This window comes from Erpetoichthys calabaricus, chromosome 11 (assembly GCF_900747795.2).
Source record: "Erpetoichthys calabaricus chromosome 11, fErpCal1.3, whole genome shotgun sequence".
In the NCBI taxonomy this organism is placed as follows: Eukaryota; Metazoa; Chordata; class Cladistia; order Polypteriformes; family Polypteridae; genus Erpetoichthys; species Erpetoichthys calabaricus.
Genome location: NC_041404.2, coordinates 70,173,445 through 70,201,384, shown reverse-complemented (window position 1 = coordinate 70,201,384; position 27,940 = coordinate 70,173,445). Strand labels below are relative to the sequence as shown.

Here is a 27,940-nt window from a genome sequence, read left to right as displayed (position 1 = left end):
ATCAAGCCCCTAAACTACAGGCATAACTACACCAAGACAATGCCATGAGCAAATAAATGTATTTTATTCACAATGCCTTCTTCCACAATACATCCAGGTGAGCTTTGCCCTCTGCCTCCCGACTCTGGCTCAATTTTTGGAGTGAGGTGGCTTTTTATAAGAGATGTGGGAGAACTTCTGGAGCCATGGCCTCACAAAATGGAAGCCTCCCAAACCAAGGAAGTATATTCCCACAGCAACCCCTAGTAGCACTCAAGGACCCCAACAGGACTGCCCTTTTGAAAGTACAAGTCCCTGGCAACCCTGCGGGTGTCCAGTCTGGGGCCAAACCAGAGAAGCACTGCCCCGTCTCATGTTGGGGATGAATTGTTCAGCATCCCCCAGTCTATCCATTATTGTTTTATCCCAATTGGGATAGGAATTAATAACCATCATGGCCGTGCAAGAATTCACCTTCCACCACAGTCAGGACGCCAGTCCATCCACCATACCACTTACAGCGGGTTTTTAAGAAACCAGGCTTCTGCCTTAACTGGGTTACTCAAAACGGGTTTAGTTTCTGCATGCACACAGAGACTGAGCAACGGCATTTTTTGCAGAGCATTGTACTCACAGAGACTTATTAGGACATTTCATTTTTACATTTTAACATGCCTTATAAATTAAAATAAACAGAAAATTCAACCAGTTTAAGTATGTGTTTGTTTTGTAATATATTACTCTACTTTGCCCTTTTGTATTATTAATATGTAACCTTTGTCAGAATGTCTCAGATCTCCCAGACTTACCACTCTTTGTAACTTATTGTACCATATAACTTCTCCCTACCTTCCCTTCAACATTTATAACCTCAGGCAATTTAGGTGTAGTAAAAGACTAGCAGGAGTTAAGTTACACTTTAAACAATGTATTATTGATAATATTCATAAATAATAACAATATGCAAAGTGTATTTGAATATTGTCAACCATACAACCTGATAAATGCTGATGTGGAGTTTCAGGCGGCACACAGACTTGTTAGTTACTTAAAATGTCTCTAGTTAAGGCATCATTGGTGGTCAGCTTTCTTCAGATAAGGCCGCATGCCTGTCTCAATATGGCTGCTGAGCTGTGCTCTTCGTTGTGTTGTCCATTTCAGTTCATGGTGTGAGATGGTCTTTCATCAGTTTGGTAAGAGAGAGAGAGAGGGGTAAAGCAAGCAAATTTATAGATTTTCTGTCCAACCCCTACAGCCAATAGGGCATTGTGGTACTTAAAGGCTTCTGATACAAGCCAATTCCAAACAGCCATACTTCAGACCAATTGGGAAAAGAAAACATCTTCACACCTGCCAAAAGACCATTTGTTGAGCTAAAGTTTGCCAGTTAGGCAGCTTGGCTTTCCTCTGGGGGTTGACTGAGAATCCTGCAGAGAAACAAACCCCCCAACCCGGTTGTAAAATTACAAAGAGACTCAGTCCTAAAGAGTGGAAGGGGTTCTTAAACCATCAAACCATTGCTGTTATTATCAATAATATAACATTAATATTATATTGCTTTGTCTAAGTTACAAATAAAGACATACAAAATATTTATCAACTTGTATGCAAAATTTCACATCACAACAGTGTTCCATTGTAAAATCAGTATGTACAGTATGTTTCTGTAACCTTGTGTAGGTCTTGAGTGAAAACACCACATAGACACAAAGACGTCAGAGCCAAAAATGCCTGGCCCACTGCCTGACCCGCTGCAGAAGTACAAATTGTGATCAGCGCTCTGATGTTGCAACTCAGATACTTGTTGTCAGGGAGTTTGACTGCACAGCTACAGCTGACCAAGAGAGTGAGACTTGAGCTGAAAGGACCCCAATTCAATGGGACGCTTGCCACATTTGTCAGTAGGAAAAGAGTCCTGTTAGCCTTTTGCTCAGGTGGTTTTTGAGGCTAAATGTTTATGTTTTTCTTCTTTTTGCTATATCCACTTTTAAGTTTAAACTTGTTTTAAATTTTCTTGTGTGTAATTCATAATTGTACCAGATAATCCATTGTATTTTTTTTTTTTTTTGGTGTGTGTGTCCAGATTTGGGACACAGCTGGGACGGAGCGTTTCCAGTCACTCGGTGTGGCTTTGTACCGAGGAGCGGATTGCTGCCTGCTTATGTTTGATGTCACTTCAGCCGCGTCCTTCCAAGCCCTGGACACCTGGAAGAAAGAGTTTGCAATTCAGGCAGATCCCGTAGAACCTGACAAATTTCCTTTTGTAGTTATTGGTAATAAAACGGACTTGGATCACCGGGAGGTGAGTAACAAAAGCTGGAGCAGCATGTCTTGCAGTCATGATGAAACCTCTTTTTTTGTCATAAACAGATTATAAAGTTTCTGCTAAACCCTTCAGACATTTACCTTTTGGTTTTCAGCTTGATTATTGTATTTACCCCTCAAAATTGGCACCCCTGTTATAACATGAAAACAGTGACAGCCTTGTGCCTACCAGACCTGCAAGTGAATGTCTTCCACTTCTCGCTGGTGGGTCTGAGGGGGAACAGATTTCCTGAAAATGTTCAGAGAAGACACTGCACTGAGTACTGAGCATTAGTGGAGTTACCTGGCAGGCCTGGGCAAGAAAGTGAAAAAACAAAAAGTAATTACAAATTATATATCCAGTAAGCTGTGGAAGGAGGATGCATGAATACGCCACACTAGAAAAGTCCACAGTCCGTATCTCATGGGCAGCAGGACATGAAATCTGACAGTTTATTTTACTGTCCTTTATAGATCTGTAAATCGACCTTTCATGTGCTCCATCATCAGCTGTCTCGACAGCTTTGAAATACTAACATTGCATTAATATGAAATAAAAAGTTAAACTCAAGGAAAACTGCAGAAATGAACATGGGCATTCATTCTTACTTTTTGTGTCCTAGCATATGAATCCTAATGTTGACAATCTGGCAGTTTCCCTGTGAACAGACTGGACTAACCCTGAGTTGCTGAAAGGTTTAGTTAAATTTCAAGTCTGTGCCCAAAGGACGAACAAAAAAAACAAGCAGAGACTGTGCCTTATAGGCGTGAAGAATATAAATAAGTAATTGTTGTAGACTGAGAATTTACTGACGTGTACTGCAAGCTAGGAGGTGCATCCCTGGCCTGTTCCAGTTTAGCATTAAACAAAATCCTGCTTGGTCCTAACTAATCAACCCAAATATAATGCCAAGTGTATTAAAAGGTGATTAGTCCCAAACTGTACGGCCCTGACCATCATTGCTTTCATGTTCCCAGTTTTCAGTTGTATTCTTTTTATTTCGATTAAAAAGAATCTTGTTTGGATGACCTTTGCATCTTTCTTCTCTACATTAACTTGATTTTCGGTAAGAAGCATTGACAGAATGAGGAAAGGGTATAAAGCTAGAACTGAACGCTAGAACTAAGCCATGGATGGAGGATCCACAAATAAACCACACGAGAAGAGCCTACAGACAAATGAGCGCATATGCCATGTCTTCTGATACCGAATCTGTCTGAGAAGTCAGACATGGAATTGGACAAACTGCTCATCCAAGCTGCCTGCACAGATTTGTAAACACACCCATCACATGCCACGTCACCAGGATATATGGTCAGTTAACTTCCGCTGTGCCATCTTTAATAGGGTAACATGCAAGACTGCATTAACCCTTTAAACAGAGGCTCATTATTGGACATTTTCTGCTAATGGCTAACTGGCCTCCGATTATTCATACTCCTTATACAGTGGATTCAGAAAGTTTTTCAGACCCCTTACTTTCTGCACACTTTTATTGTACTGTAAATTGAATTTTATTTGGATACATTTGCCATTTTGTACCCATCAGTCTAAACCCAGTAACCCATAAAAATGTTTTCAGAAAGGTTTACAAAAATATTAAAAAATCACCACCTGAAATCTCTCATTCATATGGGTATTGAGATCCTTAATTCTGTTCTTTGGCCCCTTTGGCAGCAATTCCAGTTCTGAATCTTCTTGGCTTAGTCTCTGCAAGCTTTGCCCACCTGGATTTGGTCCGTTTATCCCCTTCTTCTTGGCTGACTGGATGGGAGGCGTCTGTGCACTCGTGTTCTTTGGGTTTTAAGTCTTGGTTAGCCTTGTTTGGGCCACTTCCCCAAAGTGTCCCCAGTATATCCAGTTAAAACTCTTTTAGGGCGGATGTCGACAGGAGGGGTTGAGGGCACATGTCGACAAAAGACATCTAGGGGTAGAAGGCGACAATCAGCTGTTAATGGTGACAAAACTCACTGTTATGTCACAGGCATTCCCTCTCTGCTTGGAGGAATGTTAGACTCATTGACTCGCCTTCTAATCCTCTATAACACAATAAAGCGTACAGAAAGAGTAGGGCTTTCTGAATCCACTATACATGTCCCATACCTGAAAATGAAGGTTACATGTTTCTCTTTTAGAGAGGAAGTTAGGTTTTGTATATACAGTAAATTATTCTTCACTGCCTTCAAATAAAATCACGATTATCATGAATATGTCTTACAGAAATTTCACAACATGGATTCTGCTTAGCTGTGTCAAAAACAATTATGTTTTACCTTCTGAATTATTCCAACCCTTTTTTCTTTTGTTTTAAAATGAAGTACAACCGATAAACTGTAAATAAGTAGTGAACCTGTATTTTCTTGTCAAGTATGACTTTACTAAGGCAGCACCCCACTCATTGTTTGCACTTATTCTGTATATGTAAGTGAAGGCCAGACATTTTCTCTTTCACAAACTATGTATACAGTACATGTGTATACTGGGTGCCCAAATAACAGCAGAGTACTTGCAAGATTCAAAAACATCTTTACAAAAAAAATATTATAAAATATAACCCCATCGTCATGATTTATCATTTCCACTGTAGTGGTAAAAGTTCAAGAATGGGAGGAGAAAACCATGCATGCCAGACTTCATAATGAATTAAAAAAATGTGCAAAACTCAGTCTCACCCTCCCAATTACAAAAACATTTCCAAAGAATAAAGAAATTTCTCTCTATTATAAAAAAAATATTGGAAGGAGACGAGACGTGACTTTTTCAGAGAGACACTTTCATGTCCCACGAGACGAGACTTTGTGCCAAGAGATTTAACCACGCCCAGGGCCAGAAATAAAAGACAGAGTAGATGACAAAGTAGACCATTGTAAAGAATTCCAAAATGTTGGCGCGGTACACATGCACAGCAGGTTAGAGATAATGGAATTACGGAAATTCATAGTCTTAAAAAAACAATAGTAAAGATCACATTAGCACAAACAAATGAAAATTATTACTCTGTGAAATAATGAAACAGCGAAAAAAGATCAAATATATTGTTTGGATTTAAACTTTAAGTCGGACACTTGTAGATTGTCTTAATTCGTGTTGCCATCAGGGAAAAAAAAAGTAGTGTTTCTTCCCAATGAAGAGGCGTATCTGTGAGAATTAAAAGATTTGTTGTTTGGTGAATGTGGAATCCCGCGAGAGAAAATTTCAAGCCCCGCAAGATAAGACTTTATGCAAAGAGATTTGGAAAAGTCCTGCCCACATAACCACGCACACCGTTCAATCATTTCTCATTTGTGTGGATGCTATTGTCAGACACATTTCGTGTAAAGAGAAAGAAACGATATTCACTCACGGGCAGTTATACATTGCGTTGTCATGATGTAACTCCCAACATGGAATCAAAATTCAATATGATATTGACGAAAGGTAAAAGTGGAAAGAGATTGAATATAATGGACATAAGGTGATATGACAGAAATATGTAGATATTGTTTGGCTTTAAACTTTAAGTCGGAGACTGTGACGGTACGGGATCACTCCACGCTCCCTTTCAGTTTCTGGAGCCCTTGAACCCTTCACTGTCGGTAATGTTACCGATGAGCTCGGCAGTGAGGCATAACAATGGAGCAAGGGGATGGTGTAATAGTGCAAAGTGCTTTTATTTAAAACAACAACAAAACAGTATCCAAATTAAATAAAGTGCAGTGTCTTCCAAAATATCTTCAATAAATAATCCAGTAAAACAAGTGAAGGTTTAAAAACCAATAGAAAAAACTCTTTAAAAATGAGGTTAAAACTATGACATGAAGCAGTTCATTCTTTAACTGGTGAACCCCCTGCTTCTCCCTATTCAGGCTTCGCAACAGGGGAACCACCCTACCTGCAGCTGTCCTTCCTTCTTCCTTCTGGTCTGGAGGCTTCCCAATCCCTGGCTTCGGTTCAGCACTCTCCCCAGACTGAGACTTGGCTTCCTGCAACCTCCGTCTCTTTTCTCTTTTACTTCCTTTTCCCCTCTAACTGCCTTGTGCTTCTATTTATGAAGAGGACAAGTCAGCTGTGGGGCAATCAGCAGCTCCCGGGAACAATTACGGATGCGGACCGCTTCTCACCTGTGTACTTAGGTGAGAAACGCCCACATCACAAATTCCCAAGGACCTTCTTCAGCCACACAACCATGTCCCCTCACTAAGCTGCGAGTGCGGCGATTATTTATTTAAAACTGGCCTTTGATGGGAGCTGTGGACCTGCTATACCACAGAGACTTGTACATAATCTAATTCGTGTTGCCATCAGGGTAAAGTAGTGTTTCTTCACAATGAACAGGCCTATATGTGAGAATTAAAAATGTTTTGCTGTTTGGAGAAAGTGAAATCCACATACGCGAACAGCAGAGATGTGAAGTAGCTGGCGCGTAGTGCAGGCAGGGGGGTTGGCAAGTGAAGCGAGCAGGGGGCGAACCCCTTAGTATAATGCAAAATAGAATTTTATGAACCTAATGATGATTTGTGCCACCACGCAACACAGCTTTCACACTGCCGTGGTGTCCTCAGGGCTACCAATAAAAGGGGGCTGTGTATAGAGTTAATATGAAATGGAAAAATTACACGTGTGGAGAAGTGCAGAAGTGGCGGTGGCCGTTCATTCTCCGTGTTTGTGCCTTAGCATGTGATAATTTGGTGTATATGGATTCTTCTACCAAGTTGGAGTGTACCATTTTTACTTCATATGCATGGCAGACACCCATTTACTTACCACATTACTGCTGCATTCATCTTGAGGCCACCGATCCTTCAGTAACGCTCCTTTTCTGTTTTTGAGGTTTCCATGAGGCAGGCCCAGGACTGGTGCCGGCAGAACAACGCACTGTACTTTGAGGCGAGTGCCAAAGAGGCCATCAATGTGGAGAAAGCCTTCCAGGGGGCAGTGCGGGTGTCCCTTCAATATGTAAGTAGAACCAAATGGTGAAGAAGTAATAAGCCGTGATATTCTCTACAAAGATACACTGTGTGCACAATTATTAGGCAAGTGAGTATTTTGACCATATCATAATTTTCATGCATATATTCTATCTCCAAGCTGTATAAACTTGAATGCTTATTTGATTTAAGCATATCAGGTGATACAGTTAGGTCCATAAATATTTGGACAGAGACAACTTTTTTCTAATTTTGGTTCTGTACATTACCACAATGAATTTTAAATGAAACAACTCAGATGCAGTTGAAGTGCAGACTTTCAGCTTTAATTCAGTGGGGTGAACAAAACGATTGCATAAAAATGTGAGGCAACTAAAGCATTTTTTTTAACACAATCCCTTCATTTCAGGGGCTCAAAAGTAATTGGACAAATTAAATAACTGGAAATAAAATGTTCATTTCTAATACTTGGTTGAAAACCCTTTGCTGGCAATGACAGCCTGAAGTCTTGAACTCATGGACATCACCAGATGCTGGGTTTCCTCCTTTTTAATGCTCTGCCAGGCCTTTACTGCAGCAGCTTTCAGTTGCTGTTTGTTTGTGGGCCTTTCTGTCTGAAGTTTAGTCTTCAACAAGTGAAATGCATGGTCAATTGGTTTAAGATCAGTTGACTGACTTGGCCATTCAAGAATTTTCCACTTCTTTGCTTTAATAAACTCCTGGGTTGCTTTGGCTGTATGTTTTGGGTCATTGTCCATCTGTATCATGAAATGCCGCCCAATCAATTTGACTGCATTTAGCTGGATTTGAGCAGACAGTATGTCTCTGAACACCTCAGAATTCATTCGGCTGCTTCTGTCCTGTGTCACGTCATCAATGAACACTAGTGTCCCAGTGCCACTGGCAGCCATGCACACCCAAGCCATCACACTGCCTCCACCGTGTTTTACAGATGATGTGGTATGCTTTGGATAATGAGCTGTTCCACACCTTCTCCGTACTTTTTTCTTGCCATCATTCTGGTAGAGGTTGATCTTGGTTTCATCTGGCCAAAGAATGTTTTTCCAGAACTGTGCTGGCTTTTTTAGATGTTCTTTAGCAAAGTCCAATCTAGCCTTTCTATTCTTGAGGCTTATGAGTGGCTTGCACCTTGCCGTGCACCCTCTGTATTTACTTTCATGCAGTCTTCTCTTTATGGTAGACTTGGATATCGATACGCCTACCCCCTGGAGAGTGTTGTTCACGTGGTTGGCTGTTGTGAAGGGGTTTCTCTTCACCATGGAAATGATTCTGCGATCATCCACCACTGTTGTCTTCTGTGGATGTCCAGGTCTTTTTGCGTTGCTGAGTTCACCAGTGCTTGCTTTCTTTCTCAGAATGTACCAAACTGTAGATTTTGCCACTCGTAATATTGTAGTAATCTCTCGGATGTGTTTTTTCTGTTTTCGCGGCTTAAGGATGGCTTCTTTCACCTGCATGGAGAGCTCCTTTGACTGCATGTTGTCTGTTCACAGCAAAATTTTCCACATTCAAGCACCACACCTCAAATCAACTCCAGGGGCCTCATGTATAACGCCGTGCGTAGAACTCACACTATAACATGGTGTAAGCACAAAAGCGAGATTGTGCGTACGCACAAATCCAGATGCAGGAATCTTTGCGCACGCAAACTTTCACGTTCTTCCACTACATAAATCCCGATCAGCGTGAAAACTAACGCACGTGCACGCGCCTTCTGTCCCACCCCAACTCCTCCCAGAATTATGCCTCTTTGAATATGCAAATCAATATAAATAGCCTTTTTCTGTGAAAAGACAATGGGAAAAGCACAGGGGAAAATATAAGAATTTCAGTGAATACCAATTGGAGGCAAAGGAAAACCGTACTATTTGTTGGTTTAAACAGTGGTATAATTAACAAAAGAAAGTTGATCGAGTGACAGAGTGTTGGAGAAACTCGAAAGATCAAATTCACAAAGTCGCACAGTGCCCGAAATAAAAAAGAAATCACATATCAAAGTCGCCGTGAAAAGGCAAGTTGTAGCCCACCGTCTGAGTGTCATATGAAAGCTTATTAGGGTACAGACAAAACAAATAGGCACACAGTGGGGAAAAAGCACGAAATGTCAATATTAATCTCGAAATTTACACTTTAATCACGTAGTTTATTTTGCCATTAAAGTAGAACATCATCAACTTCATCTTAAAATCGTTTATTTTACTAGTTTCTCAAGTAGCACGTTAAATGCTTTGTTCTGTATTTGATCTTCTATGTGCTCTATGTGTGTGAATCACTACGTGCTTCCTTTCTTTCTCTTTCTCCGACAGGACACAGAATCCATTACATTTGAGATATTACAGCTCTCTGAATAATTAAAATACTGAGATGTATACGTGATATCTTTTTCATGATGATAGGAATGAAAGCATGTTATTAAACATGGGAACACAGTGGCGCAGTGCTTGTTCATGTCTCACGCAAGAGTCTTGCATGCGCCATGTGCGACCTTCGATGAAATAATTTATTACAGAAGTACTGTCTCTTTCAAACGTACTAACCTCCAATTCCTGTCCTAACTTTTCTTTCTCCAAAAACCCAATTGCCACACAATCAGCTCTGTAATAGACATGAAGCCATCTGTAAGCTTAGAACGCCGATTCTTCAAAACTTTTAAGGAACATTGAAATATCTTCGTAGTACATGTTTAATTATTCTATTCGTCTATCCTTCCAGTGTCGCGTCAGCACCAGCAAGAAAACAGCGCAAGGCAGGAGCTATCCGTGAACCAGCTATACGCTGCGGCACCGTGTCCTCACATGTTTAATTATTAACAATACAGATTATTTTAATGAAGTTAAAGTTTTATCTGTATACTATAAGCAACATATTTTGCTGCATTTCATCTTAAAAATGATATTGTCATCATACGCGCTTTATAAAGTAGCGCAGGTTGTGCAATATTATAACTGTAGTGCAAGTTTACAGTGAGGTGATTGTACTTATAAGTACAAACAGTTCTACAAGGAGCACTTGATGGACTGATTGAGTGCGTTTAGAGTTCTTAGGATGAAACTGTTTCTGAAACGCAAGGTCCGTACAGGAAAAGCTTTGACGCTTTTTGCCGTGGCAGAGGTAGTGTGTACTTGAAACTGTATACCGATAATTCTCTTTCCGATCATCTGCTGCTGTGATTCACACTCAGATACAGTGATATAAATACTCCGATTGGTGCAGTGAGAGTAATACGGAAAAAGATGATCCGCAGTGGCAACCCTTAACGGGAGCAGCAAAAAGAAGAACAAGATGCAGTGAGCGTAACAACGCTAAAGCAGTTATGGTGTTTGGAATACTATGGCTATTCCCTGGACCATTATATTGCTGCAGGTTAATTACGATCAGATGCATTAAACTAATAAACAATATGCAGTTAATTTCAGTGTATTTATAAAGCCGCGTCAGGAATGTGGAGCTAAGAAAGAAAGGGTGACCACACAGAAACAGTAGCACTGCTTTGACGCTGGGTGCCGCCAGTTTGCAAAACTGAGCAGAGAAATTGCGTACGCCAAGGTATGAGTTACCGTGGAAATGTGCGTGGCTTTACACCAAGTTTAGGTTTTATACATCGCGATTTGAGCGTGGAAACGTTCGTATGCAACATTTCTGTGCGTACGCACTGTTTACACATGAGGCCCCAGGCCTTTTATCTGCTTAATTGATAATGACATAACGACGGACTTGCCCACACCTGCCCATGAAATAGCCTTTGAGTCAATTGTCCAATTACTTTTGAGTCCCTGAAATGAAGGGATTGTGTTAAAAATGCTTTAGTTGCCTCACATTTTTATGCAATCGTTTTGTTCACCCCACTGAATTAAAGCTGAAAGTCTGCACTTCAACTGCATCGGAGTTGTTTCACTTAAAATTCATTGTGGTAATGTACAGAACCAAAATTAGAAAAAAGTTGTCTCTGTCCAAATATTTATGGACCTAACTGTATGTATTTGTGTAATGAGGGAGGGTGTGGCCTAAGGAGACCAACACCCTATATCAAGGTGTGCATTAGGCAGCTTGTTTTCCTCAGACAAACTGGGCCAAAAAAGAGATTTAACTGATTCTGAAAAGTCAAAAATTGTAAAAAGTCTTTCAGAGGGATGCAGCACTCTCCAAATTGCTAGGATATTAGGGTCTGATCATAGAACCATCAAGTGTTTTGTTGCAAATAGTCAAGAGGGTTGCAAGAAACGTGTTGAGAAAAAAAAGACGCAAATTCACTGCCACAGATTTGAGAAGAATCAAACGTGAAGCGACCAGGAACCCGTTATCCTCTAGTGCTGTCATATTCTAGAACTACAACCTACCTGTAGTGCCTAGAAGTACAAGGTGTTCAGTGCCCAGAGACATGGCCAAGGTAAGGAGGGCTGAAACCCGACCACCACTGAACAAGACACATAAACTAAAACGTCAAGACTGGGCCAAGGAGTATCTGAAGACAGATTTTTCAAAGGTTTTATGGACTGATGAGATGAGAGTGACACTTGATGGACCAGATGGATGGGCCCGTGGCTGGATCAGTAACTGGCACAGAGCTCCACTTCGACTCAGATGCCAGCAAGGTGGAGGTGGGGTACTGGTATGGGCTGGTATTATAAAAGATGAGCTAGTTGGACCTTTTTGGGTTGAGGATGGACTCAAATTCAACTCCCAAACCTACTGCCAATTTTTAGAAGACACTTTCTTCAGGCAGTGGTACAGGAAAAAGTCGGCATCTTTCAAGAGGACCATGATTTTTGTGCAGGACAATGCTCCATCACATGCATCAAAGTACTCCACTGTGTGGCTAGCCAGTAAAGGCCTTAATGATGACACAATAATGACATGGCCCCCTTCGTCACCTGACCTAAACCCTGTTGAGAACTTGTGGGCCCTTCTTAAACAGGAGATTTACAAGGAAGGAAAACAATACACCTCTCTGAACAGAGTCTGGTGGCTGTGGTTGCTGCTGCACAAAAAGCTGATCGGCAACAGATGAAGAAACTAACAGATTCCATGAATGGAAGGCTTATTGCTGTTATTGAAAAGAAGGCTGGCTATATTGGTCACTGATTTTTTTTTTCATGCCAGAAATGTTTATTTGGAAATTATGTGTTGTTTGTTTATTATTCTCACTTTAACAGAAGAAAATAAAAAGGGAGATCAGGAAAATGAAAGTTTTTGATTTAGTTGCATAATAATTCTGCACACACGTGTATTCCCCTGATAATGTTCACACTCACATTTCCTTTGCATAACATTCAGGTTTATTAACATTTTGGATTGACTGATGGCACTGTATTTGTTTCATATTAAAATGAATCCCAAAAATACAACTTGCCTAATAATTGTGCACACAGTGTAGCGACAGTTCAGAGATACCCTTCGGTTTTGGATAGAAACCGCCCTGTGAACATTCTGGATCAACTTTTTATTGTATAAAAAACGTTACAGTGCAGGTGACCTTTCATACTTAACCTTTGGCTCTCGTTTTCTTTGACACGATGTAAAGTTACACTTTATGAACTTGCTGTATAAAATTGTGCGTGCTATTAAATTAGGACTTTTGTCCTTATTGTGTGTGTGTGTGTGAGGGGGTGCTGGTGTAGTCAGTTTAAATGTTGATCTCCGCAATGGAGTTGTTTTGTAGGGCCGTTCTGCTACTTAGGCGACATGTTGCATGATAGCGAGGGTGAGAGGTGTCCTCCATTCTGACCTGAAAGATCCTCTCTGCCATTGAAGGGCAAAGTGGTCAAAGCTGGGCGAGGAGAGTTGTGCTCCATGGGAGTTACAGGACCGATGAAAGGGGGAACACGAAGCAAAGCTGAAAAGGACAGAGATGAGAAAGAGCAGATGGAAGTGTGGAGTGTCACAGATTGAGGGGAAGTCTTGGTGAGGAGGCCAATGTGAATAAAGGTGTCTTGACCCACAGGAGGCCTACGACCACAGGGTGTGGTGGAAAAAGATTAAGAGGAAACTGGCTAACCTGCGTAAACCCAAAAAATGTCCGTCAAAGCAGTAATGGTGACGACAGCTTTCTGTCATTTCATTTTTCTTTTTAAGCTAAACTGTTAATTATTGTCTGTAGAACTGACAGGTCCTTTATTTTTCTTTCTACCTTCTAGCACAAGGACAACAAAATGGACATGCCTTCTGAACACTTTCAACTTACCTCTGATCAAACAAGCCAAGCATCTTCCTCGAAGTGTACGTGTTGAGCCTCACCGTGTGCTTCTGACCTGTTGGATGTTATGAGCAGGAAGAGAGCGAACGGACAAAGAAACCTGACAAACTGCCAAAGCCGTGGCCCCAGCAGATGTTCATCACTTTGCTGTTCTTTCTCAATGTCCTGTTTGTTCGAAAATCAAAACGTGTGGCACACGCGTGACTGACTGCGGGTGACAGGCCTCATAATGGGGTGTCACACAGACGTGACAATTCACAACATGGATTCTGCTTAGCTGTGTCGAGAACAATTATGTTTTACCTTCTGAATTATTCCAACTGGTTACAAACCCTTTTTTTCTTTCATTTTAAAATGAAGTACAACCAATAAACTGTAAATAAATAGTGAATCTGCATTTCCATGTCGAGTATGACTTTATTAAGGCTGCACCCCACTCATTGTTTTCCAATGTTCTGTTTTTCCCTCCCCAAGTTGCAATCTTTGCCTACTTGACACAGTCGCGCCCGCTGCCTTTGTTTTACAGCCAGTAACTTATAAATGCAAGTGCAGAACTTCAATGAAGAGAACCGCGGTGTCTCTCTGCGACACGTCACTGACGTTTCACTTTTCATTAAAATATTAATAAGCAAAGTTTGTTTGACCAGGCAGGTCTAACTGGGTGCCAAGTACCAAAATACGGTGAACTGACAAGACGACTATTGGAGACCAACCAGCACTTGCCCACTTTGCACGTTTGTGTCCTTTTGTGGAAGTCGGTTAATCCGCAACAGCCTTTCACACCGTCGGCGGAGCTACTTTATTGAGTACGTGCAGAGGTAACGGAGCGGACCTCAGAAACGCCGCTGGCACATGTTCTTAAATCAACACTTTTGCCACTTTAAATGATCGTATTCAGTATGTTTAAAGCTTTTCTTTAAAATGGGATTCTGGAACCCTTCACCTCCTTTTCAAAGTACAACAGTGGATTAGTTATCTCGTGTGGCAAACGAATAAATGCCACGATTGTGAAGAACTCAATCTGACTTGAAAAATATCAAACTCACCCTTTAAGCCCCCGCCAGACTGCCCAACCTTTCCAGCGAGTTTTAGTCCTCGTGTTCATGGACTGCGCCAGTGACCTCCCCAGTGAGTCTGCCATGGTGTATGACGGAGTGCTTAAACAGCACCTGACAAGTGTGTTTTGTTTTCACAACTCTCATTAGAAATGCGGGACAGCAGCGGCTCCTCCCGGCTGTTCTCCAAGTACAGTTGTGCTTGAAAGTTTGTGAACCCTTTACAATTTTCTATATTTCTGCATAAATATGACCTAAAACATCATCAGATTTTCACTCAAGTCCTAAAAGTAGATAAAGAGAAACCAGTTAAACAAATGAGACAAAAATATTATACTTGGCCATTTATTTATTAAGGAAAATGATCAAATATTACATATTTGTGAGTGGCAAAAGTATGTGAACCTCTAGGATTAGCAGTTTGAAGGTGAAATTAGAGTCAGGTGTTTTCAATCAATGGGATGACAATCAGGTGTAAGTGGGCACCCTGTGTTACTTAAAGAACAGGGATCTATCAAAGTCTGCTCTTCACAACACATGTTTGTGGAAGTGTATCATGGCACAAACAAAGGAGATTTCTGAGGACCTCAGAAAAAGAGTTGTTGATGCTCATCAGGCTGGAAAAGGTTACAAAACCATCTCTAAAGAGTTTGGATTCCACCAATCCACAGTCGGAGAGATTGTGTACAAATGGAGGAAATTCAAGACCATTGTTACCCTCCCCAGGAGTGGTCGACCAACAAAGATCACTGCAAGAGCAAGGCATGTAATAGTCGGCGAGGTCACAAAGGAGCACAAGGTAACTTCTAAGCAACTGAAGGCCTCTCTCACATTGGCTAATGTTCATGTTCATGAGTCCACCATCAGGAGAACACTGAACAACAACGGTGTGCATGGCAAGGTTGTAAGGAGAAAGCCACTGCTCTCCAAAAAAAAAACTGCTGCTCGTCTGCAGTTTGCTAACGATCATGTGGACAAACCAGAAGGCTACTGGAAGAATGTTTTGTGGACGGATGAGATCAAAATAGAATTTTTTGGTTTAAATGAAAAGCGTTACGTTTGGAGAAAGGAAAACACTGCATTCCAGCATAAGAACCTTATCCCATCTGTGAAACATGGTGGTGGTAGTATCATGATTTGGGCCTGTTTTGCTGCATCTGGGCCAGGACGGCTTGCCTTCATTGATGGACAAATGAATTCTGAATTATATCAGAGAATTCTAAAGGAAAGTGTCAGGAAATCTGTCCATGAACAGAATCTCAAGAGAAGGTGGGTCATGCAGCAAGACAACGACCCCAAGCACACAAGTCGTTCTACCAAAGAATGGTTAAAGAAGAATAAAGTTAATGTTTTGGAATGGCCAAGTCAAAGTCCTGACCTTAATCCAAACGAAATGTTGTGGAAGGACCTGAAGCGAGTTAATGTGAGGAAACCCACCAACATCCCAGAGTTGAAGCTGTTCTGTACGGAGGAATAGGCGAAAATTCCTCCAAGCTGGTGTGCAGGACTGATCAAGTTACCGGAAACGTTTAGTTGCAGTTATTGCTGCAAAGGGGGGTCATACAAGATACTGGAAGCAAAGGTTCACATACTTTTGCCACTCACAAATATTTAATATTTGATCATTTTCCTTAATAAATAAATGACCAAGTATAATATTTTTGTCTCATTTGTTTAACTGGTTTCTAATTTATCTACTTTTAGGACTTGAGTGAAAATCTAATGATGTTTTAGGTCATATTTATGCAGAAATATACAAAATTCTAAAGGGTTCATAAACTTTCAAGCACAACTGTAGCTTACTTTCACACTGAGACTTATTCTAATTCAGTTAATCACAACTTTGATTGGGTTACCAAATCATGTTGACTTCATGATACTTTTGAAATGATAGGAAATCTGAAGTTCTTACAAAGTCATGAAGCTGTGCCACTCCTTGTGATTCCCAATTGTGTTATTGGACATTGTCAAGGTAACAAGACCCACTAACTGCATCTGTCCCACTAGATGTAGTGTGGCGTGGCCAAAGGCTGGTCACCCCATTAAAAATGGTAGCAGAACTTTCAACTCAGTTACAGGGTCATGTCTGCAGTAAATGTCTTTGCCAACTATTTGTGTGCTAGTCTTAAAACTAAAGTACACCTTATGTGACATGCTAGCTGAGGAAAACCCATGTGACATTAGGCGACTTTTCCAGCGATTTTCAGTCATAACCCTCAGTCGGTAGCCGTCGGTGGCGCACTCCCATGAAGCCTGTCGTCTAAAATGACATGCTGTACGGTGCCCATCATAATGTCTGGGACAAAGGTACATTCATTTCCTTGATTTGCCCCTTTGCTCCACATTTAAAATTACAAATCCCACTATTCAGACTTGATTAAAGCACACATTGCTGACTTTCATATACAGTGGGGCAAAAAAGTATTTAGTCAGCCACCAATTATGCAAGTTCTCCCACTTAAAAAGATGAGAGAGGCCTGTAATTTTCATCATAGGTATACCTCAACTATGAGAGACAAAATGAGAAAAAAAATCCAGAAAATCACATTGTCTGATTTTTAAAGAATTTATTTGCAAATTATGGTGGAAAATAAGTATTTGGTCACCTACAAACAAGCAAGATTTCTGGCTCTCACAGACCTGTAACTTCTTCTGTAAGAGGCTCCTCTGTCCTCCACTCGTTGCCTGTATTAATGGCACCTGTTTGAACTCGTTATCAATATAAAAGACACCTGTCCACAACCTCAAACAGTCACACTCCAAACTCCACTATGGCCAAGACCAAAGAGCTGTCAAAGGACACCAGAAACAAGTAGACCTGCACCAGGCTGGGAAGACTGAATCTGAAATAGGTACGCAGCTTGGTGTGAAGAAATCAACTGTGGGAGCAATTATTAGAAAATGGAAGACATACAAGACCACTGATAATCTCCCTCAATCTGGGGCTCCACGCAAGATCTCACCCCGTGGGGTCAAAATGATCACAAGAACGGTGAGCAAAAATCCCAGAACCAGATCTGCATGGAGGAATGGGCCAAAATACCAGCAACAGTGTGTGAAAACCTTGTGAAGACTTACAGAAAACGTTTGACCTCTGTCATTGCCAACAAAGGGTATATAACAAAGTATTGAGATGAACTTTTGTTATTGACCAAATACTTTTTTTCCACCATAATTTGCAAATAAATTCTTCAAAAATCAGACAATGTGATTTTCTGGATTTTTTTTCTCATTTTGTCTCTCATAGTTGAGGTATACCTATGATGAAAATTACAGGCCTCTCTCATCTTTTTAAGTGGGAGAACTTGCACAATTGGTGGCTGACTAAATACTTTTTTGCCCCACTGTATGTATACAGCACATGCACACCATGTAGAAATGACACCACTTTTTCTATATGCTCCACCCGTTTCAGGGCACCATAATGTATGAAGCATAGCAATGGCAAAATTTATTAAAGCAGTCATATTTAATACTTTGTTGTGTATCCCTTGCATGCAAGATAAAGGAAAAACAAGTCTTTGTCCCAAACATCATGGAGAGCTGAGTACTCGACGTCAGACACCATTCAGTGTACGACTGGCTACAATACAAGGGAACACGTTTGATTTTTCACTTCGGTCAAAGGAGTGGCTCTTTGTATGTGAGCACTGAGTGGGCATAGCTGTTGAGTGGTACAACACAGGCTCCGTCACACATTACAGCGGCTGTGGACCTCGCAAACTGAAGAGAAGCTCATCTGTTGGATGTCTCGTATTTTACACACCACAACAGAATGGGAAAAAAAGAAACAAAGGAGAGGCCGCACACTATTGGCCGTCAGAAAAAGGGGCAACCAGAACTGTGCTGGGAAACTGGCACTCAGTCGGTAAATGTGACATGGGCTGCCATTTTCAGTCATGTAATTTGACAAGTCAGCAAATCTGACAGATCCTGTTAGGGCGGAGTGGTGGCTCTGAGGCTAAGGATCTGTGCTGGTATCCTGAAGGTTGCCGGTTCGAATCCCCGTCACTGCCAAAAGAGATCCTACTCTGCTGGGCCCTTGAGCAAGACCCTTAACCTGTAATTACTCCAGGGGCACTGTACAATGGCTGACCCTGCGCTCTAACCCCAAGGGGTATGCGAAAACTAACAAATCTCTAATACGAGAAATCGTATATGACGAAATAAAGAAAAAAAAAAAAAAAAGTCACAATGTGACATCAGCTAAACCTGCAAATCACCCTAAAAACTAAAATGACACAGCAGTTGAGTTTACTTACATCGATTTCTTCAAACTTTGACACTTCTATCACTAGCATGGGTGTTGCATTTGGTCCCTTGACAGCCAGCTAGTGTATGTACATATAAAAGTACTAAATACAACTGATTCACTTTAAATTCAGTAAGTAAAACTGGATAAATACTCATGTACTTTAAAAATCATTTTCATATTTTTTTCACAAGGCTACAAAAACATTTACGATTAGGATAAAATTAGTAATACAGATACTCTTTTAAAACATTTAATTTATATTCAAAGCATTTATGTCCAAGAAAAATGTGTGATGCCTGCAGAAGAATGACCAGCCAATCTGTCGTATGCCCCATGTACCATTCATTAGGCCAAGTCCTGAAAAAGCATGTGGTCAAAAACTGTCCAAATATACAGTGGATGTCATCAGGCACCTTCACTTTGTGCTGTACATTTTATATTAAATGGATAAATTAGCTATTTTTGCTCATCAATCTACACTCAATAACCCATAATGACAAGTGAAAAAAGGTCTTCAGAAAAGTCTGCATTTTACTTAAAAATTGAAATCTCTTTCACAGTCACCCTGTCCCTGCTGCTGAGAGGCAACCCCATAGCATGATGCTACCCCGTCTCATCCCCCATACATCACCGTATGGAGGGGATTAGGCAGGTGATGAGCAGTGCCTGGTCTCCCCACACAGTGCTGGAGGTTCTGCCCCAAGAGTTCAACCATAAACTCCTAATTGATGGGAGTGCTGCTGTGACGGTCGTCTTTCTGACAGGTTTTCCCATCTGAGTAGAGGACTTCTGAAGTGGCCATTGGGTTCTTGGTCACCTCCCTGGCCAAGGCTCTTCTTATCCAGTTACTCAATAGACAGCCAATTTAAGAGTCCTGCTGGTTCCAAACCTCTTCCACTTCCAGATTATTGAGGCCACTGGGACTTCATGGCTTTGTTTGTATCAGTGTGAATTGTGGGACCTTTCAGAGAACCTCATCAAAGGCTCCAGAAACTTACAGTAGATTAAAAAAAAGGAGAGGTTTCAGTTTTTGATTTTTTAAGAAATTTCCACAACTTTTTGAAAATGTTTTCACTTCATCATTATAGGTTATTGAGTGTAGACAGGTGTTTAAAAATGGCAAACGTATCCGTTTACAATTAAATGCACAACACAAAGTGTGCAGAAAGTGAAGGTCTGAAGAGTTTCTGAATCTACTGCAGCAGGCCAAGCTGAACCTCCATGCAGTGCTGAAGTGCACACAAGGAAAGGGAAATGAACCAGCGTTTGTTTATTTGCAGTGTGACATTTAAAATGATGTTTTATCACAACATCATAAACCAGTGGCAAAAATAACAAGGAACTGTCAGAAAATAATTCAAGTCTGAACCTGAGTGCCAACTGAAACACGTGATGATGCCAAAAACTTTTGAGATTTTAATTTTAATTCAGAATATCCCTGTGTTACAAGTATTCAAAGCATTTATCAATTCTTTGCAGTTTGGAAATATAAAAATATTGAATATTTTACACTTTTGAATGAATTCAACCTATATGCATAATATTCTTCTTATACAATGATAAACATACCTAATCAATCAGTTCAACTTTTTATATTCTGTCAAAATGATTCTCTGTGAAGAGAAGGGAAGACACAAATCACAACACTGACACAGTGGGTATTTCTGTTCGTTTTATGTCAAGACACAAAAAGAGGCAATCAAGAAATGACCAACATGTAAAAACAGTTTTGTTACAGTTAATTATATAAAAAAGGCCAAGATTATTTTTAATCTTCTGGCTATATGAATGAACTAATTTACAATTGATCAGAAACTTTGGCTAGGCCAACGCTCGTGCTTCAATTCCCAACTACCCCTCCCTCCTAGGAAAAAAAATTCCCAAATTTCTTAACTCACCCAAACCCTATCAACATCTTTCTGCAAAAGACAGAAGCAAATATAATACACAGTTTTTACGTTCTCATTTTGCTTTGAACGTCTTATCTTCTCTGGACTTCTTACAAAAGTTTCTCACACTGTATTCCAAATATTTGCGCGCTCTGGATTTATCCTGTTTAAAATGCAGGGGGACACCTGAAAATAAAAGGTGAGTGAGGGGCTAGAAAGGCAATACCAATCTCTTAGGAACTTTTGGCATATTTAAATAATACAATGACTTGTGGACAAGAATGTCTCCCATTTTTTAAGCTCACACTGTTCATTCCCTTCTACACCGTAAAGGTAAATGTTTCTATGTGAAAGGAATTCTTTCCTTTTTGACTGAAGACGTACTGTGGAAGAGGAGTACAGGGAAAGGAGATGAGACAATACACAAAAAAGGTCAACATTACCTCTGCAAATCTAACATGGTACAAAGTACTTCCTAACAAAAAAGAGAATCCTTCATGCTTTACCCGCCCCATAATTCACTTTTGTTTCTCTGTGATTTTAACAAAAAGTTTAAAGGAGAAAAAAAAAAAAGACACCATAGCAGGTCTGAATTGCACTTTCCTATTCCTCCCCTAGTATTAACTGCACAGTGATTGTAAATTTTAAGGAGACAGTTGTTCAAGTCCGGCCTCTTATTTTGCCACTTAATGAAGTCTGATCCTTTAAAATGGAGGAAAAATAATAATAATAATAATAATAATAAAAAAATAGATGCCACTTCCAACCACACTAACCAAAAGACAAGTGCTTTCCTTTGTTGACTTTTTCCTTTTTGAAACTTGTATCCATTTTTAAAGTTCCTCAAAAACAAAAGCATCTGGAAATTCTGGAAATTACTGCGGTGATGATCCTTTGAGGGTGGTGGGCATGAGATTTTCTTAATATTTGGGGTTGGGGGGGGGGGGATAGGCAAATGAAGATTAAAAAGTAGGAAAAGTGTCAAGAATTTATTGCAGGACAAGTTTCCTTTGCTTTTTCCATAAACAAGGAAAATATATTGAAGCTGATTTTCTTGTCAACTTTTAAACACTTACAGATGGTAAAAGTGTGCTTTTTCATTGTTTTGCTTGAAGAGTAACACCAACATATAAGTCAAAGCAATGCAAGAAAGACTGCATTTGCACCTTAAAGCCCCACGTTGTCCTTATGTTTACTGTAGATCACTGGGGTGGGATACAGGGTCTGCAGGGCACCCTACGTGTCCCAATATTGAGCCAGCAGTTCTCTGTAACCATGAAAACAAATGGCAGGCGGAGGGAAGGGAGGAAATCATGGCCCATTAAACTCGCTACTGATCGGACTTCACTTTCTTTGGACCAGAGGCTTTCCTAGAAGAAATAAAGAGATTTTCAATTAGATTTTGTCTCATTATCACAAAAACAGTACAGTCTAAAAGGAAAGTGTCACTGCATTAAGATTTGAAAGCATTATTGTGAGTATTGTAGCATAAAGAAATGTTACATTTTAAAGTAAATGCTAAGGAATCTATCGGCATATGCATTTTGCTAATTTCACGTGAACATTTAGCAGCATCTACCCAATGCCGATTATATTTTAATATATTACAATATCACTATATGCATTATATGACCAATTCCTGTTAGTTTCATAATATACTGTTCATTAAAAACCAGTATGGGTGATAGAAAGATGTTGCTTCAGACAAATGTGAGCAAAGGCATCAGTTGAACTGCAGGCAATGCCACATCTTTGAGTCCCCAAACATACATCTACATAGAACTGGTTACTTTTTCATTCTTTTAGTGGTGATGCAATTTTTAACTTTCTAGAATTCAGTATTAAATATGTACCTCCTAAACTGTAGCTGATCTAATATAGTAATATCCATTAACATTCACTAGTGGAGCATTCCAAAATTTGACAGTGAAATAGGAGAAGATACCTTGGAGTCATTTCATACGAATTTTACAGAGACATCATCATGTGCAACATATTGTAAAAAATACCTGCCTATTAAAGTACAGAAATTGGAAAGGATGAAAAAATAAGAACCTTAATAATAGATTAAAAAAAAATGTGTATCAATCTTCAAACTAGGTACAGGTGTTCAATGAAACAACACTGAATTAATAATAAAACGCAAAGATAATGTATGAAAGAACAAGCAAAAAACAACTTTATTTGACTCATGAAGAATAATGATAAGAAAGAGACAATAGGTTTCTGCTGTTTTAAAAGTCTGACTGACATGTTTGGTAGGAGGACTATCTGAAAGATTTGCACACATACTTACACTTCTGGGGAGGAGGAGACAGGTCGCTTCCCTGCAGGCTTTGCTGCTGTGCCATCTTTGTTTGACTCTGGGAAACAGAGTGAAAGGTAAATGAATATTTATAGAGCATAAACCTGCAATTAGTACAAATGTTGTAGTTGGGAAAGCAAGTCATGCACTGTTAAAATATCTCACATTAACAGTGTGCTTTCCAACTTTCTGTATATATAGTGTTATTTAAAGGAGCCCTGTATACTTCAATATCATCCGCTGCATACAGAGAATATGGTTACCATCTCACGGGCATCTTCCTATTAAAACTAATTTATAATGAATTCAGACAGCTAAGGTCCCCAATAAAAACATTTCTTATAATATCTATGATTCTGAATTAGCAGCACATCCTGGTCCTCAGAAAGGGGACAGGAATTAGAGAGTACATATATGTAACTAAAGATTTTTCTTGCTTGGTAGGGTTGTACTTTCTAATTCCTTAGCCTACATCCTCTGCATTTATGCTAACCTGCTACTTTATGCTTGTTCTCAGAAATCAGCTTTGAGCAACACATGCTAAAAAGTTCTCATTTGCAGGGGAGTAGTTGACTTTAGTTTCAGTCTAGTCTAAAGCACACAGCAAGTAAATAACACCCCATAGCAATCTACCAGATTAGATCCTTTTTTCACAAGGATGAGTACTCTTCCTACCCCACACAAAAACGTCTGTCCAACTTGATACTAACGGAGCAAATGTTTTCATATCAGAGTCAAAGATGGGTCTGTCTAGATATATATATATTTGGCACAGTCATTGTAGCATCCCAGTGCACACTTCACACACTTGGTGACTGCTTTAACCTTTGGGTCTGAGACATAAGGATGGTATTTTGACTGTTTGCATTTATCTGGTGTTCGAGAAGAAGCAAGGTTGGTGCTTCATATGCTCTTTCCGAAGTTCAAAAGCGATCCTGCTGCCAAAAACTCAATTTCCAGGATACTACATTTGGTGCCTAGATTTGCCTACATTAAAATGGTAGTGGGTTTATCATTAATACCACTGCTGTTTAATTTTGCATCCTAGCTATAGTTGGCAAAACATATGGTCACTGCAAATGCTCCATATTTACAGACATAACATATTTAGGCATCACTCCAAAGCTCACACCTCCTTGATGTCTTATATACCAAACGTTTGAGGTTTTATTTGCCTAAAGGTGTACTGTTTTTTCCCTTTTAATTGCTTATGAAAATGAGTATATATACACCACATGTAGCATTAGGTAATTTAAGTGCATTAAATCTCTGGATCCTGGGTCCCTTTAAGACAGTAGTAGTGTGTATGCAGTTATGTGTTTGCTGTAATTATCAAAAATATTTCCATGGCATTTTTTCTTGATGCAGAAAATACTTTTGACCAAAATGTGTTATTGACTTTTGCAAAATCACTATTTCTTGTGCTGGTGTGAGGTCATACTTCTGTAAATGTTGCACATACAGCTTTGCATATTCTACCTTTAGCCACTGCACAAGCAACTTGCTTCTGCACTGAGAGAATTTGCATGTGTTTGAATTGTCAACATTGAAAATGAGCAGTGTGGCTTATGCTACACATGGTGAGTAGTCTGATGGTCAAACAGCTGAATATTGATCTCATCAGACCACAGAAACTTTGAGCTGACTTCAAAATTGTTTATGTGTAATATGGCAAACTCTAGCCGAGATGTGTATTTCTAACAGTGGCTTTCTCTTTGACACTCTCCCATTAAAAATGCCTGGTAAAGCATTGGGGTAAAGTAGTTGTACAGTGGGGCAAAAAAGTATTTAGTCAGCCACCAATTGTGCAAGTTCTCCCACTTACAAAGATGAGAGAGGCCTGTAATTTTCATCATAGGTATACCTCAACTATGAGAGACAAAATGAGAAAAAAAAATCCAGAAAATCACATTGTCTGATTTTTAAAGAATTTATTTGCAAATTATGGTGGAAAATAAGTATTTGGTCACCTACAAACAAGTAAGATTTCTGGCTCTCACAGACCTGTAACTTCTTCTGTAAGAGGCTCCTCTGTCCTCCACTTGTTGCCTGTATTAATGGCACCTGTTTGAACTCGTTATCAATATAAAAGACACCTGTCCTCAACCTCAAACTGTCACACTCCAAACTCCATTATGGCCAAGACCAAAGAGCTGCCAAAGGACACCAGAAACAAAATTGTAGACCTGCACCAGGCTGGGAAGACTGAATCTGAAATAGGTAAGCAGCTTGGTGTGAAGAAATCAACTGTGGGAGCAATTATTAGAAAATGGAAGACATACAAGACCACTGATAATCTCCCTCGATCTGGGGCTCCACGCAAGATATCACCCTGTGGGTTCAAAATGATCACAAGAACGGTGAGCAAAAATCCCAGAACCACACGGGGGGACATAGTGAATGACCTGCAGAGAGCTGGGACCAAAGTAACAAAGGCTACCATCAGTAACACACTACGTCACCAGGGACTCAAATCCTGCAGTGCCAAACGTGTCCCCCTGCTTAACTCTTTTAGGGCGGATGTCGACTTTTGTCGACAGGAGGGGTTGAAGGCGAATGTCGACAAAAGTCGACATCCAGGGATAAAGGGCGACAATCAGCTGTTAATGGCGACAAATCTCACTGTCACGTCACAGGCATTCCCTCTGTGCTTGGAGGAATGCTAGACTCGTTGACTCGGCAAATAAACATTGCGTGTGCGTGAGTTGCGAAATGTAAACAATGGCAAGATGGCACCGACATGTGAAAAGGCAGCGAAGCAAGTGCAGAAAAGAAAACACTTGGCAGACGTTGTTTTGCGCATTACCGCGGAGTCGGACTCTTGATTTTTCAGAATCGGACTTTATTGGCAGTGATCAGGAGATCGAGCAAGAGAGTTAGAAGCAGGCATCAGCTGATCAGACACCAGCCGATGCCGTGCGAGCGGATCTGCTGCCAGTTGAGTGCCTTCGCGCAGCCGATGCATCTACGGCAAGGTTCGCATGGGATAAATACACATACATTGATCCGTTGAGAGCCGATATGGCTACCGGAGTTTACAAGACGGCATGGCTTGCTTTTGGACACGACAGATCACCAGCTGCTGTACTTCAGGCTGCTCTCTCCTGATGCTGCTTTTCAGCTACTGTCAGACGAGACAAACAGGTAGGCAGAGATTTTTTTTGAATCGCGGGCTGCGTTTGCATCGCATTCTCGTTATTCAAAGTGGAAACCCACAACGAAAGACGAGATGAAGCGCGCTGTGGCATTACAAATAGAGATGGGACAGAACTGGTGATATAACTTCAGGGAGCATTGGTCCAAACGTGTTTTGTCCCCTGGTGGCTTAGGTACGTGCTGCTGCAAAGTTTTATTCACTTCTGTAATAAACAGAAGCAAATCCCATGGGGTGAGCCAGGCTATAATGCCATACATAAAGTTCATAAAGTTTCAGAAGATGAAAAGAGGTGACAATACGGTTTTCATGCAGGCAGAAAACTTGGTGGCAGTGGCATGGCACGATGGCAAATGGGTGACTTGTCTCTCTACAGTACACACTAACAATATATGTTAGAAAATGCAGCAACAGACAATTGAAAAATAGGCATCAAAACAACACATAGAGAATTCAGGCTCATACAACATGCAAGACAGTAACATTTGTCAAAAGTAAATATTTTTTGTTGATTTGATATGTTAAACAATTGCTTTGTGTTCTTTTTTAAAAAATGTTAGTTTTTGGAAAAATATTCAGCCCTGGGAGAAAAGAAACAAAAAAAAAATTAGCCCTAAAAGAGTTAAGCCAGTACATGTGCAGGCCCGTCTGAAGTTTGCTAGAGAGCATTTAGATGATCCAGAAGAGGAATGAAACCAAAATAGAACTTTTTCGTAAAAACTCTACTCGTCGTGTTTGGAGGAGAAAGAATGCTGAGTTGCATCCAAAGAACACCATACCTACTGTAAAGCATGGGGGTGGAAACATCATGCTTTGGGGCTGTTTTTCTGCAAAGGGAGCAGGACGACTGATCCGTGTAAAGGAAAGAATGAATGGGGCCATGTATCGTCAGATTTTGAGTGAAAACCTCCTTCCATCAGCAAGGGCATTGAAGATGAAACATGGCTGGGTCTTTCAGCATGACAATGATCCCAAACACAACGCCCAGGTAACGAAGGAGTGGCTTCGTAAGAAGCATTTCAAGGTCCTGGAGTGGCCTAGCCAGTCTCCAGATCTCAACCCCATAGAAAATCTTTGGAGGGAGTTGAAGTCCGTGTTGCCCAGCGACAGCTCCAAAACATCACTGCTCTAGAGGAGATCTGCATGGAGGAATGGGCCAAAATACCAGCAACAGTGTGTGAAAACCTTGTGAAGACTTACAGAAAACGTTTGACCTCTGTCATTGCCAACAAAGGGTATATAACAAAGTATTGAGATGAACTTTTGTTATTGACCAAATACTTTTTTTCCACCATAATTTGCAAATAAATTCTTCAAAAATCAGACAATGTGATTTTCTGGATTTTTTTTTCTCATTTTGTCTCTCATAGTTGAGGTATACCTATGATGAAAATTACAGGCCTCTCTCATCTTTTTAAGTGGGAGAACTTGCACAATTGGTGGCTGACTAAATACTTTTTTGCCCCACTGTATGCACAGTTCCTTCCAATCTCATTCACTTCATAACTCCTTCAGAGTTACCAGCGGTCTCTTGGTGGCCTTCTCATTAGTCGTGTTCTTACACAATCACAATTTGTAAACTGAGTAAGCTATGTCGTACTGTTCATTTTTTAATGATTCATTTAACTGTACACCAAAGCATATTCAGTGACTTGGATATTTTCTTTTATCAATTCCCTGTTTTGTGCTCTTCAGTACCTTTTCAGAAACTTGTAAGGAGTTCTCTTTTTTCTTCCTCGTGTAGGATATTAAACCCCTTGACTTCAGATAGGTGATACCCATTTAATTATGTCTCTTTAAAAAAATAAAAAGGGGGGGGGGGGGGTTCCAGTGATGATGTACAGTGCATCCGGAAAGTATTCACAGCGCATCACTTT

General features: G+C 40.3%; 2 protein-coding genes across 5 annotated transcripts in view; one reads left to right on the top strand and one right to left on the bottom strand.

Moving 5' to 3' along the window:
• The window catches only part of si:dkey-13a21.4 (uncharacterized protein LOC494576 homolog), a 991,873-nt gene that overhangs the window by 14,800 nt on the left and 949,133 nt on the right, over positions 1-27,940 (top strand). Inside the window, exons 3-5 of one of the 2 annotated variants that reach the window (XM_028813308.2) lie at positions 2,063-2,281; positions 7,094-7,219; positions 13,347-13,802. In XM_028813308.2, the coding sequence (XP_028669141.1) occupies positions 2,063-2,281; positions 7,094-7,219; positions 13,347-13,439 (438 nt within the window). In that variant the 3' untranslated portion in view covers positions 13,440-13,802. Of the gene's footprint in view, positions 1-2,062; positions 2,282-7,093; positions 7,220-13,346; positions 13,803-27,940 lie in introns of those variants that run through there. The other variant, XM_051933519.1, reaches the window with a different exon arrangement.
• The window catches only part of hcfc1b (host cell factor C1b), a 155,785-nt gene continuing 148,219 nt past the window's right edge, over positions 20,375-27,940 (bottom strand). For all 3 annotated transcript variants that reach the window (XM_028813306.2, XM_028813307.2, XM_051933482.1), the window contains 2 exons: positions 22,901-22,967; positions 20,375-21,974 (listed from right to left, as the gene is read on the bottom strand). In XM_028813306.2, coding sequence (XP_028669139.1) covers positions 21,935-21,974; positions 22,901-22,967 — 107 coding nt within the window. In that variant the 3' untranslated portion in view covers positions 20,375-21,934. The remainder of the gene's footprint in view (positions 21,975-22,900; positions 22,968-27,940) is intronic.